The 16,238-nt window shown below is 38.8% G+C and overlaps 1 protein-coding gene across 3 annotated transcripts in view; it reads left to right on the top strand.

The window, feature by feature from the left end:
* The window catches only part of col14a1 (collagen type XIV alpha 1 chain), a 132,265-nt gene extending 119,704 nt beyond the window's left edge, over nt 1–12,561 (top strand). For 2 of the 3 annotated variants that reach the window (XM_062980055.1, XM_062980053.1), the window contains 3 exons: nt 5,014–5,091; nt 8,195–8,350; nt 11,713–12,561. In XM_062980055.1, coding sequence (XP_062836125.1) covers nt 5,014–5,091; nt 8,195–8,350; nt 11,713–12,038 — 560 coding nt within the window. In that variant the 3' untranslated portion in view covers nt 12,039–12,561. Of the gene's footprint in view, nt 1–5,013; nt 5,092–8,194; nt 8,351–10,203; nt 10,258–11,712 lie in introns of all 3 variants that reach the window. The other variant, XM_062980054.1, reaches the window with a different exon arrangement.
* The last annotated feature ends 3,677 nt before the right edge of the window (nt 12,562–16,238 follow it).

Here is a 16,238-nt window from a genome sequence, read left to right as displayed (position 1 = left end):
ATTTCATTTTACTTGAGTCTGTGAAAGAATTAATATACTGCCATTCCTCGTGTCCATAGATTCTGTGCTCATGAATTCATCTACGTCCTGATTTTTTTTTTAAACCTGAAAAGCAAAGCTTGCTTTTGCCATTTTATATAAAGGACACAATGTTAATATGTCATTGTATATAATAGGATTTGAGCATCCATTGATTTTGGTATCCTTTGGGGTCTGAAACCAAACCCCAGCAGATACCAAGTGCCTGTTGTAATTCAGCACTGGATCACCTTGCTCTTAACACACACTCCACCACAGCAGACTTGTTTTTTTTTTCAGTTTATTGGTAAAAGATAGCAAAATCTTAATAAAAAGCAGTAAAGAAAGCAGTAATCCAATTGCATAGGTAATCTGCAGAATACGGTTCAAAGTCTTTGCAGAAAATAATTCAAAGTCTTTAAAATAGCATTTCAGTCCTGGAAAACAAGGTAGCATGAAATCCAAAATATAATCCAAACACAGAATCTAGACAGGAACAGAAGCAAGGATCTATTTCCATGAGCAGAGACAAGGCAGGAGTTAAGCTTCCAAAAATCAACATTGCTCTGTCTGAAAATCTTTCCCTGTTTCACCCTTTTTAACCATGCATATAAGCTAGAAAAGCATTCCTCTGAGCTTTGTGACAAACTCTTAACCTTAATCTTATGTCTCTAACTAAGGAAGACTCCTCTGCTTCACTACCAGAGCCACCTGGACTTTGTTGATGTTCAAAATCCTGTGATAGATCACCATTATCATTTCAGCTTCCCTGCTAGTCTGTGGTCTTTCAGCACCTTCAACATTTCCTTGGTCAGCCTGCATTTATGACAATTCAGAGCCTTCAACATTTCCTTGGTCAACCTGCTGAAACCCAAATCCCCCTACATCATCAGACTGAACCATAACAGGGCCCACTATACACCACCATCTCTCACAGATTTTAGATAGCATTTGGCCTAAGAAATGGAGGACTAGGAAATCATTCAGGTGCCTTTTCTGTGTTCCTGATACCGCCCTCCCTTTTTGTATTTTAAAAGCATACAAATTTCTTATGACTGCTCCTCCATTATTCATACCCCTGAATATTTATTCTGAATCTTTAATTACAGTAGAAACCCATGAGCTCAGCTTTCCTGTAAGCTTGAGTATGATAGCATCAGTCCAAAAAGACTGGGATACCGGCCTAGGAACCTGGCTTGCTTTTTGCTAATAGTTTTATTAATCTTATGCCAAATCACCTGACTCTGTCTTGCCTCTGAAAAGACATTAGAAAATATCCAAGTCTCACTCTGTATTGAGACCCAGGTTGTGATGCCCTGCAGGGAAGGCCTATAAACTGGTTAACTTAGTTTTGTAAACAGTAGGATTCCAAAACTTAAACAGATTTTGGTTAACATCTGTGCATCACACTTTGCTCACCCTGGTAAGTCTGCTTGTAAATATAATATGAAAAATTGTGCAGGGAAAAAGTGATGATAGATGCCTCATATTTAAAGAGGCTAAATACCCTAAAGGTAATATATATTATCTAATTTTGGAAGACACACAGAGTAAGCTCTGGATAGTACTTGGATGGAAGACTACCAAGGAATACTGGCACTTTAGGCTATATTTCAGAGGAAGAAATTGGCACAGACATCTCTAAGTATTCACTGCCTAAGAAAACCTTCTGAAATTCATAAGGTTGGCATAAGTAGGCAGGCAACTCAAAGGCATCAACATACAGACATTCATATAAATATATTTGAAAGGGCTTTGATATGTCAGTGCCCTGCTTTTCTTTCATAGCTGCCCAATTTAGGTCAGAAATGCCACAGAATGTATTTGAGTTCATAATTACAAGAATATCAATTCCAATATATTAAACCAGGCTTGTAAACAACCAACAAAAGTTACTGGTCAATAAAAATATTTTAGTAGCCAGAGGCTGGCGGATTAGGGACAGAGAACATTGTCAATTTTGTATTTGTCAACTGATATGTCCTGTTATATTCAACTGGGCTTCACCTTTGATAAACAGATCTAGGATTGTACCTAAAACATATGGGATTGGTTAAAATCCTTTAATTCAACTCCAATATATTGACAGTGAATCAAGAGAGTAGAAGGTCATTAAACAGTGGCTGTTTAATACAGTTTGCAGGTTGAGAACCCATAAAGAGCAGCTGATATTCTCTATTTTCATGAATAGCCTAAACCTGAACTATTGATTATGATCCTATGTGTGCATATGGGGTGTGAGGTGAAAGGAAGCAAAATGACTAGTGCAGAAGGCCTGGAAAGTAATGGGAAAAGGAAGAGGGAAAACATAAATCAACTTGGATTTTATGGCTTTGAACTATCCAAAAGAAACACAACTTTTATAGCTATTTTCAGACTTTACAAATGGAAACTCAAACTCCACTGCTTCTCTGAATATTGTTTATTACTTTGATTCAACACCGCTGAGACGGAAGAAGCATAAAATGGCCTCAGTGTCCAGTGGGTGGGTTGCCTACCACGAGAGGTAAAACAACCTAACTAAAAGCCAGTATATATTTGCTGACCATATATCCAGATATTTCTGCAGCCAGAAAACAACACCTACAAGTTGCAGACCAAAGTCAGGTTGGAGAACATGTGTGCTCCTAGGTGTTGTTTGTTTCCAATAACTCCAATCCTGTCCAGCAGAGTTTGTATCCAATAACTTCCATAGGATTACAAGATCTCAATTCCCTGGACCAGAGCATTTGCAGGGTGAGATGCCTGACAATCTCTTCCTTTGTAGAACTTCACACTAGATCGTATTGCCTGTCATGTCTGGAGCAGATACCTTTCCTGATTTACAGAGGATTATGCAGTCTGAGGACTTTGTCACACTAGCTGCTTTTAGCGGAACAATAACACATTTAACACAAATGGAAACATACCAGCCTTAGATTTCTTTCTTTCACACTCTTTCTGTACTCCCTCCTTGGTTATGAGACTTTTCATGATCAGTGTAGCCATATTCGTCTTTTCAGTGCATACACCTTTTTAAAAAGAAATTTTGGCAGAATTCACTATTATGTGGTTTAGGCTGTTGTGAGAATCTTCAATTGCATATATTCATATTGAAATTAAATACCATTGATTGGAGAATAGGGGAACATTACTTTCAAGTGCATATGAGGTACTCTTTATCAGTTCTCCAGGAGTTTAATGACCGAGTGAAGCTCAGGTAGGGAGAAAAAGATAAAGGAGGAAACTAATGCCCATTAATGTCCCATAGATGCTGCAATATTGGAACTACGGTGGGAGGGATCTCTCACATCTGGGCCAATAGTGGAAAAACCCCATCAATATGAGATATTAATGGGTTTTCCCATTAATGAAAAGGTGTGTCACAGTAACAGTTGGAACACACACCAACAATGAAATGGAAGATAAGGAATGGTCACAGATGCAGTTATACAACAGCATCATAGCCTTGTGTGATAAAACAGAAAATCTTGAAGTTGCAATTAATGACTTTGAATCTGAACACCAGATGGAATAGCTGCACAGGCCATCTGACAATAGTCTTCTTAATATGCATTTGCGTACTCACAATTTACAATGTTTCAAGTGGACAACTTTTCCCAATAAATGAATGACAAGTCTTCTACACAATACGTTATTATTCCTGTACATTGACCAAGCAAGACAGCAAGAACAGAAATGGTGAGGAGAGAAAGCAAGAACAATCGGAGTTTTGAACTGTACTATAAGATTTACCTGAAAACTATATTATTAACATCAAGTAGCTTCAGCAGTGCGAATCATTTGATTCCACAGCAGGGTTCTTTAGATGTTTTACACTTCTCTGTGCACTCTCTTCTTGTGCAGTGAAGGTGAGCCGATTATTCATTCAGGTCAGTCATTACACTGACTTGGAAGAATCCCTCCCACTGTGCCTTTTATGTATCATAAATTGTGTCCAGGTGGTGAACATGAATATAGTGGAGTTACATATTTGTCCCAGCTGAGCCATGAAAGTAAATCATTGCCCCTTACGGTATTGATTAACCACTTGAAAAACTGTGGCAACAAAAAGGAAATGAAAGAAACTATCAACATGTTTAACTGGATGGTATGTGTTATGTGCTCTATTCTAACTTATTCTGTTCTACAAAAAAAAATGTAGATAACACAAAAGATCTAGGTTCTCATTTTGTTCAAATATTCTGAAACAATTTCTGTTTATGTTAGAGAATGAGTTCCATGTCTAGTGGTTGTCACTAAACCATGTTATGGAAGACATGCCTGAGTGGGAGAATTAATACTGAGCAATTATATAAGAGTAAAAATAAATAAATAGGAAAATGCAATAGCCATTTCTTTAAAGATTGTATTTGTATATTTATTACTTGGACAGGTAAGTTCATTATTCAATTTGCTTATTTGGAATTTTGTTAATTTCAAATTTCAGTTTTACTTATTACTTTTATGTGTATTATATATTTGGGAATATGCTCTGGGGTGTAAAATTCTGGCTTAGTGCACATGATTTTAAACTGTTTCGAGTCACTTTAAAACATTTTAATTTTTCAAATTTTGATATGCTTATAATCTCTCATTGCTTGAATCCCCAATGAAGTTTGTTGCCCTTCCATGATGGAAATAAAATCACATTGCTATCAAAACAGCAGCAAGAAATTGGGAGAGTAGACCAGCGAATTTGTGTGAATCCAAATAAAGTCAGTTTTTGGTCAACAGTATCTTAGGTCAGTTTTCAGGACTGCCTCTAACTTTGTACATGTTGGTCATTTTTTTTGAAAGTGGTGCAACATGAAAATAATTATGTACTTTGCGAGAACCACTATAACAAAAAAATCTGCTATAATAATAACATCCCATAAGGTTATAAGAGAAGAGGCAACAGAACAACTTATACTTGGCCACTCTTTCCTCTCTTAATTAATAAAAGATGCACATGGAGAAACAGTTCTGTTCTTTACCCCATCTGTTTGGATTCCTATCCTTTGCTTTCAACAGGTTTATCAGGAGAGAAAGGAGAGCGTGGTAACTCAGGCGTTGGAACGCAAGGACCCCGAGGGCCCCCAGGATCAGCAGGTAAATATAATACGGGCAGTCCCCAAGTTACAAACAAGATCGGTTCTGTAGGTTTGTTCTTATGTTGAATTTGTTTATAATTCAGAAAAGGTACATTTTAAGTGTAATTCTACCAAATTTCAGCATTGAATAGCATAGGGAAGGGTTAACGCCCCTGTGGTGTTTATTTTGCTGTCTGTGCCCCTATTCAGAAGATTTCACCTCACTTTCTGTCCAGCTGAGAATTAGATCTTGGTAGGCATGATCTACCGCTTGCCTATTTGTAGTTTGCATGACAAACCTTAAGATGATTGGAAAAAATCTCTATCCAAAACTATCTTCAGAGTTGGATCATCTTTAAAATTACGTGGCCTCTGAAATGTTAGCACTTTGGTATTCTTCTGCTTGAATTTCCTGAATGTGTTGTGCGTTTTGCTCAAGTATTCAGTTCATGTCTCATTCCCTTTTATTGTTTGTTTGAATGTGTGTATTATCAATGCATGAATACACTTGTGTACATTATTAATCTGTTATCCTGTAAACTTAAAGCTGTGGCAAATTGTGCAGATATTAATTACAAAATTAATTGCTCAATTCCTCTGAGTTATATTGGAAGGAAGATGAATCAAAACATGATCATTCTGCCAAAGAATGACAAAATAGATTGAGAGATGCACCTTAATCCCTCAGGTCAGGAAGGAGCAGGTCTGGAGGCTAGTTTTTGTTTTGTTTTTTGCCAAACAAGCAAGCGACCAAATAGAAGTGACTGAATGTCCACTTCTGGTATTGGACAATGAATATTTTTATGTTAAACAGGGGAGAAAAGATGTGAATTGCTACTCTTAGGGGCTTCCAGTAGAAATAATTCAGTTTTTGTTGATTTGGGGACAGAAGAAACTAGTCATGGGGGGTTAAAAGCTGCAAAAACAAAGTAGGGATATCACGTGGTAGCTCCAGTTTTCATACCGGGTATTGCAATAGTTATTTTGTTGGGCTGGCTTTCCCCCTCAAAACAAACAGAAATGGACAACAGATACTCATTGGGAGCCATGATGGGCCCACCTGTCTGTGTTCACTTTGTTCGTGTGTTCACTGCAACAACAACAACAACAACAACAACAATAATAATAATAATAATAATAATAATAATAACAACAACAACAACAATAACAACAACAATAACATCAGAAGAGGAATTTTCCAGGGAGACTCATTGTCCCCTCTGCTTTTCATTATTGCCATGATCCCTCTGTCAACAATATTACAAAAAACAAACCTCGGCTGTCAAACATCTAAAACATCTCACAAAATTTCGCATCTGATGTACATGGATGACCTGAAGCTATAACTGAAATCCAGTCTCTGACTAACACTGTCTGAATTTTTAGCACTGATATCAGCATGGAGTTTGGTTTGGACAAATGTTCAACAGTGGCATTGACGAAGGGAAAAATTATTGAAAGTGAGGGCATAAATATGCCTAATGGCCAAACAATAAAGTGTCACCAACCAGAGGCCTATAAATATCTGGGCATATTACAGCTGAACAACATCAAGCATGAACATGTGAAGATTGTGGTCAGCAAAGAATACACACAAAGGGTCAGAAAAATTCTCAAAAGCAAGCTCAATGGAGGCAACACCATCAAGGCCATAAACACCTGGGCCATACCTGTCATAAGATATACTGCTGGCATTATAAATTGGACACAGGCAGAACTGGACAATTTGGACAGAAAAACAAGAAAACTCATGACCATTCATCATTCACTGCACCCTCGCAGTGAAGTTGACTGGTTATATCTGCCTAAAAGATCAGGGGGCAGAGGACTCTTACAAGTCAAAAAAGCAGTCAAAGAAGAAGAACATGCCCTGGCAGAATATGTAAAGCAAAGTGAAGAACCTGCTTTGATTGAAGTAAGAAATCAGAAACTCCTCAAAGCACAGCAGACAAAAAACCAGTACAAGAAAACCACACTACAAACTAGAGCTGACAGCTGGCACAACAAAACATTGCATGGACAGTTCCTTGACAAAATTGAAGGAAAAGCTGATAAGGAGAAGACCTGGCTCTGGCTCACGAATGGGACCCTGAAGAAGGAGACAGAAGGCCTGATCCTTGCAGCCCAGGAGCAAGCCATCAGAACAAATGCAATTAAGGCCAAGATCGAAAAATCAGCTGATGACCCAAAGTGTAGACTCTGCAAGGAAACCGACGAAACCATTGATCATATCCTCAGCTGCTGTAAGAAAATCGCACAGACAGACTACAAACAGAGGCACAACTCTGTGGCCCAAATGATTCATTGGAACTTATGCCTCAAGTACCACCTCCCAGCAGCAAAGAACTGGTGGGATCACAAACCTGCAAAAGTATTGGAAAATGTGGGACTTCTGAATCCAGACTGACAAAGTTCAGGAACACAACACACCAGACCTCACAGTTGTGGAAAAGAAAAAGGTTTGGATCATTGATGTTGCCATCCCAGGTGACAGTCGCATTAACAAAAAACAACAGGAAAAACTCAACCGCTATCAGGATCTCAAGATTGAACTTCAAAGACTCTGGCATAAACCAGTGCAGGTGGTCCCGGTGGTGATGGGCACACTGGGTGCCGTGCCAAAAGATCCCAGCCGGCATTTGGAAACAATAGACATTGACAAATTTACGATCTGCCAACTGCAAAAGGCCACCCTACTGGGATCTGCGCGCATCATCCAAAAATACATCACACAGTCCTAGACACTTGGGAAGTGTTCGACTTGTGATTTCGTGAAACGAAATCCAGCATATCTGTCTTGTTTGCTGTGTCATACAATAATAACAAAAATAAGCTTTATTTATATTCCACCCGCTCTCCCTAAAGGGACTCTGGGTGTAAAGGCATGCATTTTTATTCTGTGGTTTGTAGAATGTATTGTGGAAAATTATGCTGGCTGAGCTTTAATAATTTGGCATTCTGTCCATCCCAGTGTTAGGAATTCTTCAGTTAGCTATGTGGGGAAATATGAGTGGTTTTCCTGTTTCTTGGCAGAGTTGCTTTGAGTTATTTCAGGATTGAACTTTCTTTCTGTACCAGCTTGGAGGCAATTTCCTTATCATGGCTTCTGCCTTTGCATGTAGGTCCTCCAGGTGAAAGTCGGACTGGCAGCCCTGGCCCTCCAGGTCCTCCGGGTCCCAGAGGACAAGCTGGTCACACAGGGCTTCCTGGGCCACAGGGTGCAGCAGGGCAACCGGGATACTGCGATCCTTCTTCCTGTGCTGGTTATGGAGGTGGTGGTGAGTATGCCCTTCCAGTTCCTGGTTTGTCTAATTGTGCCACTACTTCTTGGAAATACATGAATTTAAATGTTCAAAACTGAATTTTATGTTACAAAGAAAGGGAAAGAAACTGTTCTTAAAAGTTCTTATTACATATATTTGCATCCATGCATTCCACAGTTTGTTGTTCTTTTGGCACTATTGATACAATTTCATCCCACCGAGTAAGTGTGATGGTGTCGTATCACAGACAAGGAGTGTAGCCAATATGGCTACTGAGCTACAAAAGTTGTTCCCTCCCCTCTAAAATGTCCATTTAGAAACACTAAGACAGACAGACTTCCTGAACATTCTCACTCAAATATCACCCTAGTCATGGACGGATGAATTGCAGTAGGCAAGCTGTGTGTCACCGCTAAATCCTGCTTTTGTGGTCCTTAAGGCTGTCCATATATCTTCCTCCAATTTTTAAAATGACCTGGTCTAGGGATCAAGTGGCAGTGCTTTTTACTCAGAAGGATTAAATTCTTCCTTGAATACCTTGCCATTCATCTAGAATTTCACAACGACCAGTTATGCATGTAAAAATATGAATATGTCTGTGATCATAGAAATGTCACCTCCATTGTGTCTGACAGAGTTGCACAGGGAGTCTGCCTTGTTGTTCTTCTGCGTGTTCTGTTTTTATATTGCTTACACTTGTGACATTGTCCTTTTGTGTGAATAATCCATTTTATTGTGCTTGTCATATTTCTGTGATCTCCATGCCCCCATGTTAGCATGTCTATATCTATAATTCTTTCCTGGGAACTGGAAAAATCACATGCAGACTTTTTATTCATGTGCTTCGGAAAAGCATGGGGGAATGAGAACAATCTGACTAAACGTCTTTATTGCATGGAGAGATTTGTCTCAGTGTGTCCCCTGCCCCCCTAGAACAGTGGTTTTCAAACTGAGCTTTCTGAGAATATTACTAAATTTGTCTTTTAGGGAGGCTCTCAGTTTGTAATATAAGTACCAATATCACAGTATAAACATGAATTCCTTGGAAGGTAGTGTGTCCCTGGTAAACATCCCTTTAAACTTATTGTCAACCAAACACAGAGTTGTGTTGGCAGTTGCAATTCATATTTTCCCTCCGTGCATCAGCAAAGTGGCTCAGGATGCAGGCGTGACGGATGGCTTTTGTACAATTGTGTTAGCGAATCCATTCTGGGACCCTCAGTGGAGCTATCCGAGGTATTGGATCCTGTTCCAGAGTCACTTCAGAATCTTGGAAAACTCCCTTAAGTTTGGACCTAAAGACTGGGTGGATTCACTAATCCCCTGGGATGGAAGCCACCAGCTGCCACTGTTTGGAGGGTTTCCCAGTACAATAGAGCATGTTCTGTAACAGCACATGGAGCAGCAGCAGAGAGCAAGGATTTCTCCCCCGACAAACAAAAAACATTCTGCTGGTCCATTATTCCATCTAAGCTTCCATTGGATCTTGCCCAAGAGCGCTGGCCAAATCTCAGGCTCTGTCTAGAATTCTGTAACACATGTAAAGTTTCTATATGTGAAAGATTTCATTACAAGTTAAAAGCTTGAAAATCACTGTTTTAGAAGAGAGGCCATGAAATACAGTTGCAGAAACTTTGGCATGTCAATCCTCAATTTGCTAGTTTTGTGAAGCATGAAGCAAAAACTTATTCTTGCAATGAATTAAGGTTTAGTTATATCAAACGTAGAAACAATATTAACATGTACTTAAACTGGCCTCCAAAACATCTTTGTTTTACTGACCTGTATGTTTTCTTTGTTGTTCATCTGCTCCCATCCCTATTCTTTTCTCTTCCCCTCCTCATCCTTGTTTATCTTCAATTTTGAAGGCTCATTCCCTTACAATGGCTACCCATATGGAAGGTGAAAGAAACTGATTTCGGGTAGAGTTTGTTTTTGCTTTCATTTGAATGCACATCAGAAATGACTACTGAACTGCTTATTTTTTTTTTACCAGCGCTCCTGATTACCACTGCTAACAAAGGATGTCCGCTTAGTTTTCTTGGCTTTCTGCTGGAAGTAAAACCTGTGACACACATTTGCCACTAAGCACATAGCTAGGCACAAGCGATCACTGTGACGATTTGAAACCCAGGAAATTCCTTGAAGAATTTTAGAAATTGAGAACCTCTATACATACCGGTATTTGAGACAGAAGTGAACCAGGAGGTCCTGTAACAAACTATTACAAAGTGGAATAGAGTTCCAGTTAGTCAATAAACCAACCAGCCAACCAGCCAATCATTAAAGCTTAATGTTTTATAACACTCTATGGCAGTGGTTCTCAACCCGGGGGTCCCCAGATGGTTTTGGCCTACAACTCTCAGAAATCCCAGCCATTTTACCAGCTGTTAGAATTTCTGGGAGTTGAAGGCCAAAAACATCTGGGGACCCCAGGTTGAAAACCACTGCTCTATGGTATTGAAAAGCTTGAAAAGCTTAACCATCTGAGGCAGCAAGAGCAAACTTCATGCAGTTGAGGTGAACCTAGACTGAGTATCTGAACATACATTTCACAGTACTCCGCTGGGATGCTTAAGTGGCTGAGGGGGGAAAGGAAAGGGCCTGAGGCTGTTAGGAATTATGGGAGTTGAAGTCCAAAACACGTGGAGGGCGAAAATTTTGCCCATGCCTGAACTAGACAAACACACACAGTTGTGATCCTTTTTAGAAAAGGGGATTTCCAAGCACCCTGCATGTTAGATGTTAGATATAGTTTGTCTGCAAATACTTAAATATGCTTCTTTTTTTAAAGTTTCTTTCATGTTAAAAGTTGCTCAGACTCTTTCTTGCCAAATTTCGACATCTGAAAAATAAATTGGAAGAAGTTGACTATATTGTTCTCCCTCAAATAAGAAATGCTGCAGACACAATCCAGCCCAATTTTAGTTCTTAATGATTTCAAAGTAGGCCCTAAGCTAGAGAGCCATTTGTATTTAATTCTCTTCAAAACAATAGGATATGTTTGTCAGTGGGACCAAAAAACAGCAAACTTTCTTAGAATTGAGGCCATATGATTTGTTTTTCTCCCTATAAGGACTTATTTTAGATTGTGTGGTACTTACCCATTTTTAAACTTCTTCAAGGATTATCTAAGCACTGCATAACAAACGTTTCCTAACCAATAAAATAAGCCTGCTGTTACTGCTGGTGATGGGTTTCCAACTAATTGAGCTCTAAAATGGAGTAACAGCTAAAGTATAATAAGTAGAAGTCAAACTTCTTGAGTTTCCATGTGTTACAAGCTTTGTCAATCTTCAAAGCTGACTCAGTTCATAATGATTGTTTTCCTGTTGCTTTCCTATTGTATTTACTCTGTTTCCTCTTGGTGGGTTAAGGTGGATATGGCGATCCAACTGACCAAGATGTCCCCGTCGTGCCTTTGCCGCACAGTTCCTACCAGATCTATGACCACGAGGATTACGACGATGAGCAGGAGCCCTATCTAGTCCATGGTTCGTACCCTCATCCGCAGTCTCCCTACCCCATGCCTCGTCACGCTCAGCCAGAGTTCACACCTGTCCGTGAAGAAATGGAGGCGGTTGAACTGAGATCTCCGGGAATAAGCCGCTTCACGCGTAGGATTTCCAAAAGAAGCAGCGGCAGCAGCGGCAGCAGCGGCAGCAAACCAAGACGCAAGCGGACAATTACAAAAACTTCATAACAACTTTATTTTATACCATCATGGAAATTGTTTACAGGCTAATATGTTAAAGGGAAAATTATAAATATGTATTGTATATGACCACTTTTTCAGAAGAGGGAGGGGGGAAATGCTAATTACATTGCATGCCAGAAGTTGTTAGCATGATAGGGGTTTATGGCTAGATGGAAACGCCAAGGGGCATTTTTGTAGATCTTTTTAGTAATTGTATGGGTAAGGTTGAACGCACATTTCAGAATTGCATTGCCAGCTGATATAGCTGAATTGAATGGAGGAATATTAGGGCAGCAAAATCCTACTTTGATTTTGTGCTTTTCTTTCAAAGTAATCCTATTAAAGCCAGCCGTGTTGGTTGAACCTAAAAGAGAAATAATGGCATCTCTTTTAAAGATTTTAAATAATGTGGGATTTTCTCCTCATAGTATTTCTGCTAAATATACCTATTAGAAATGCACCAATAATTTATTGTGGGTTTATTACTGCTCTTTTTAATATACAAATAAATTTGGCAAACTTTTATAAATTCCCTCTTCTGTTGTATAGTTTTTCTAACAATTATATTTTGCCTTTCCACTGACTGAGCTTGAAGTGCATGCATGATTCTCCTTGTACATTTCCTAGTCTTATGAAGTAAATGGCTGTGTCTGTTTCTGTGTACTTTTCACCCACCAGTGCACATTGAAATGCTTTGTCCCAAGTGTTTGCCCAAGGAGATAATACTTCAAGTTGAGTTGAAAATATGCCAAACGCTTTTTTCTCACTATTAAATTGTTTTTCATATGCACTGACCAAGCAGCCATATCAGTATAAGGTCACATTTTGAAAATTTGTAAGTGCTTAGAAATATTGTTTAAACTTGACTTTTCTCTTCTAGAGATGAGACCCACAGGGATGTCCTACAAATGCTAGAAAATCCTTCTGGATACATGTTGGCATTCCTCTCTGTGTCTGTATGGATAAAGGGCAAAACATATTTGCACTGCTTTGGAAGGCTCTAAACACTACAGAAGTTTTCAAAAGTAGTGCTGTATCTTTGCAATGTTCCATAGAATGACAAGTAAGAATTAATATTATTTTTAAAGAATATTAATATACGGAAAATGTTTCCGGCACAGAAAACATTGCTGTCTGTGCAAAAGTACCACATGCATATTTTACTCAGAATAAATTTCAAACATCTTTTTTTTTTTTTGCAAACTATACCATTTTTCCAAGCTTCCTCACAGTGAGAAGAAATTTGCTGAAATTATGCACTGCTTTCAAGAATTTCAATTAGCAAAGTATTACACTCTTGGTGACAACAAATGACCAGTTTTAGATCAAAATTATTAATATGAAATCTGTCTTTTCTGCAGTTGAGCAATCTTAAAATGTACTGTTCATGAATTTCAGTGATTATCACCTAGTCATCATTTTCAGCATAATCTGCCAACTTTCCCATTTTATCTCAACTTGTGTTCATCCAGTGGTTTGCCACTTCACACCTGGATATTATATTCTTTTACAATGGCATCTCCCCTGCAAACAAAATTGCTGTCACCCCAGTGCAACCTGCTTAAAAGGTTGTTGTGAGCCATTTTCTATGGCCACATGTGTTTGCAGTCTGTCTATTCATTCTAGCATTGTTCTCGCTTACAGCCATATCATTCCTCCCATTCCCTTACAGTGAAGTCAGAGTATGTTGCAAATGTCAGGCGAGTGAAAGACTCCAATTATTGTTTCCCACTGACAAATTTATGTTAATGTTGGAATGGTATAGAATAATTAATTTTGATTACATTTCATGCTATGATGTATGCACATTCTTACTATGACATTCTTTGCCAGAAAATATGAAATTCTCAGGCTTCTGCAGAGCATATACATACGGTATAGGCTGGAGTCTTATTGAGCACTTGTAGAGTATAATAGTCCACTGGTGTAAATCCCAGAACTATGGCAAGGGCAGAGGTGGTGATGGTGGTGTGGACAAAAGCAAAGCTGCCCTTTGAACATCAGTCAGAAGGCACACTGGCTGCTATGTTGTCAAGGAACTGCTTGTTTGCATATCTATGTAAACTTAGGTTATGGTTACAGCCAGGAGTTTTATATTCTATTTATGAAATTCTCTTATTTTTGAGGTCAGCTTGAAGTTTTCTGGAAACATTCAAAATATAAATCTACTAATACTTTCTCAAGAAGTCAGTTCTGTTGGAATTAGTGAAGATTCTTTTATCAGACTATGGTAGGGAGTTGTTGATGGTTATGATTTTTCTTGAAACAATTCTAGTGGAAGTATGGACCTTAAGATTTGATTTCATTTTAGTTGCTGAGATAGTATGTATTTTAAAAGGTTAGAAAAGCTCTGACCTCCATTTCCTGTAATGGAGCCAACCCTAAATCTAAATCTTAAGGGGTAGGAAGCCAAATAGCGGAAATATGATTATTGTCTCTGAAGACTTTATGAGATCACAGGTTTTTTCGTAAATATTATATTGGAAGACAGTTACATGACTAAGTAATGTTGGGAACCTGAGGTTCCCAGACGCTGGCAGTCTAGAGCTCCCATAATTCCTGATTACTGGCCAAATTGGCTGAAAATGATGGGAACTAGTGTTCAGTCATATGTGGAGAGGCACAGGCTCTCCATCTGGCCTAAAGTTCTCTGATGATGTATCAACTTCTGCTTTCTTGGTAACTTCTATTTGCTGTATTTTTGGTTATCCTGCACAATTGCAGTAGCCTCTAAATGGCAGAATTGGTCATTCTTGTTTGCTAAAATATGGACATCCAATCAATAGAACAGTGGGAGTTGAAGGCCAGAACATCTCGGGACCCACAAGTTGAGAACCACTGCAATAGAAAGAATAAGGATGTAAGAAGCCTATGTCAGGTGACATAAAATGTTATCATTGTTCCTGAGGTTTGGTCTCTCCATTGGGTCCTTGACTAGTTTTGGTATGAGGAACAGGAACTGTATTTTCGATTATTTTGCTGGTCTACTTTGCAATTTGGGGGGACACTAGCTATTGTGCACTTGCCATTGCACAAAGGAGCATATACCACTTTCCAGGAAACTGATTTTTATGAGAACCAGCCGTGTGTAGTGATTTAAGCATTAGACTATGAATCTGAGGACCAGGGTTTGAATCCCTGCTTGATCATGGAAATCTACTCGATGACTTTGGACAGGTTATATTTCTCATCCTCAGAGGAGGATAAAAGCAAACACCCCCTAAAAAAAAGTGCCAATAAACCCCCATGAAACATGTCAATAAAACCTTAGGGGTGCCGTAAGTTGGAAGTGACTTGAAGTCACACAACACTACTTTGTACAGCTTTGTTTTGACTTACCTTTAGTGTGAAATCGTGATTCCCAATTTGATGAAATGTCCCAGATGCAAAACCTGGAAAACTTGATGATGCATCATAATATGGTGGGTGCAGTATATTTTTGTTACTATGCTGGAGACCAACTTAATACGGAGAATGAAACTTGAGTCCCTTTGTCGTCGTCTTATTCAAGAAAGACGTCTATACTCTTCTCTAAATGTCCTGAAACTGTGTTTAGCACTACTTGCTGTTGAAAATTTTTGTTGCTGCAAGAATGTGGTTTTAGAAACTTTACCAGTCATACCTCATATCCTGTCCAAGATCTTGACAGTGTGTATTTTAATAAGCCATTCCTCCATACACACTCCCTCCCCAAAACCAAATCATGAACTAATATTGCAGCTGGTGAGTCTTATGGAGTGAGGAAGATTTACATTAGATGAATATCTGCTCCATTAGCTATGCAGACTATATAATAAGAACTCCAGAAGCAGTATAAATCACACTACTTGACTGACTGGCAATAGACTTCATCCAATGATATCATGTGCTAGGTCTGTTGGGATTATTCCTAAATTAAAATGTTGCTAGATGGTATGGAGATATCACAACATTTTCACTTCAAAGTGATGTTTGTATAAAATAGGCACGATGACACAAGGCATAATTTGAACTAACAAATCTTGCTCCTAGCGGTTTGATATAGAAGGTATACAGCAAACACTATGGGTCACTGTACAGCAAGTTGGCGCAGCAATGTAAATAGGTACTTTCACACTCTGGAATTATTAATCTGATATGACTGTCTATGAGGTGATATATAAAGAATTTTACACGCTGCTAACACATCTGCTTCTAACAGAGCACTGAAGTCCAGGTATACCTTAG

This window comes from Anolis carolinensis, chromosome 4 (genome assembly GCF_035594765.1).
Source record: "Anolis carolinensis isolate JA03-04 chromosome 4, rAnoCar3.1.pri, whole genome shotgun sequence".
In the NCBI taxonomy this organism is placed as follows: Eukaryota; Metazoa; Chordata; class Lepidosauria; order Squamata; family Dactyloidae; genus Anolis; species Anolis carolinensis.
Note: the sequence above shows the minus strand (reverse complement) of the source record. Positions and strands in the feature narration are given on the sequence as shown.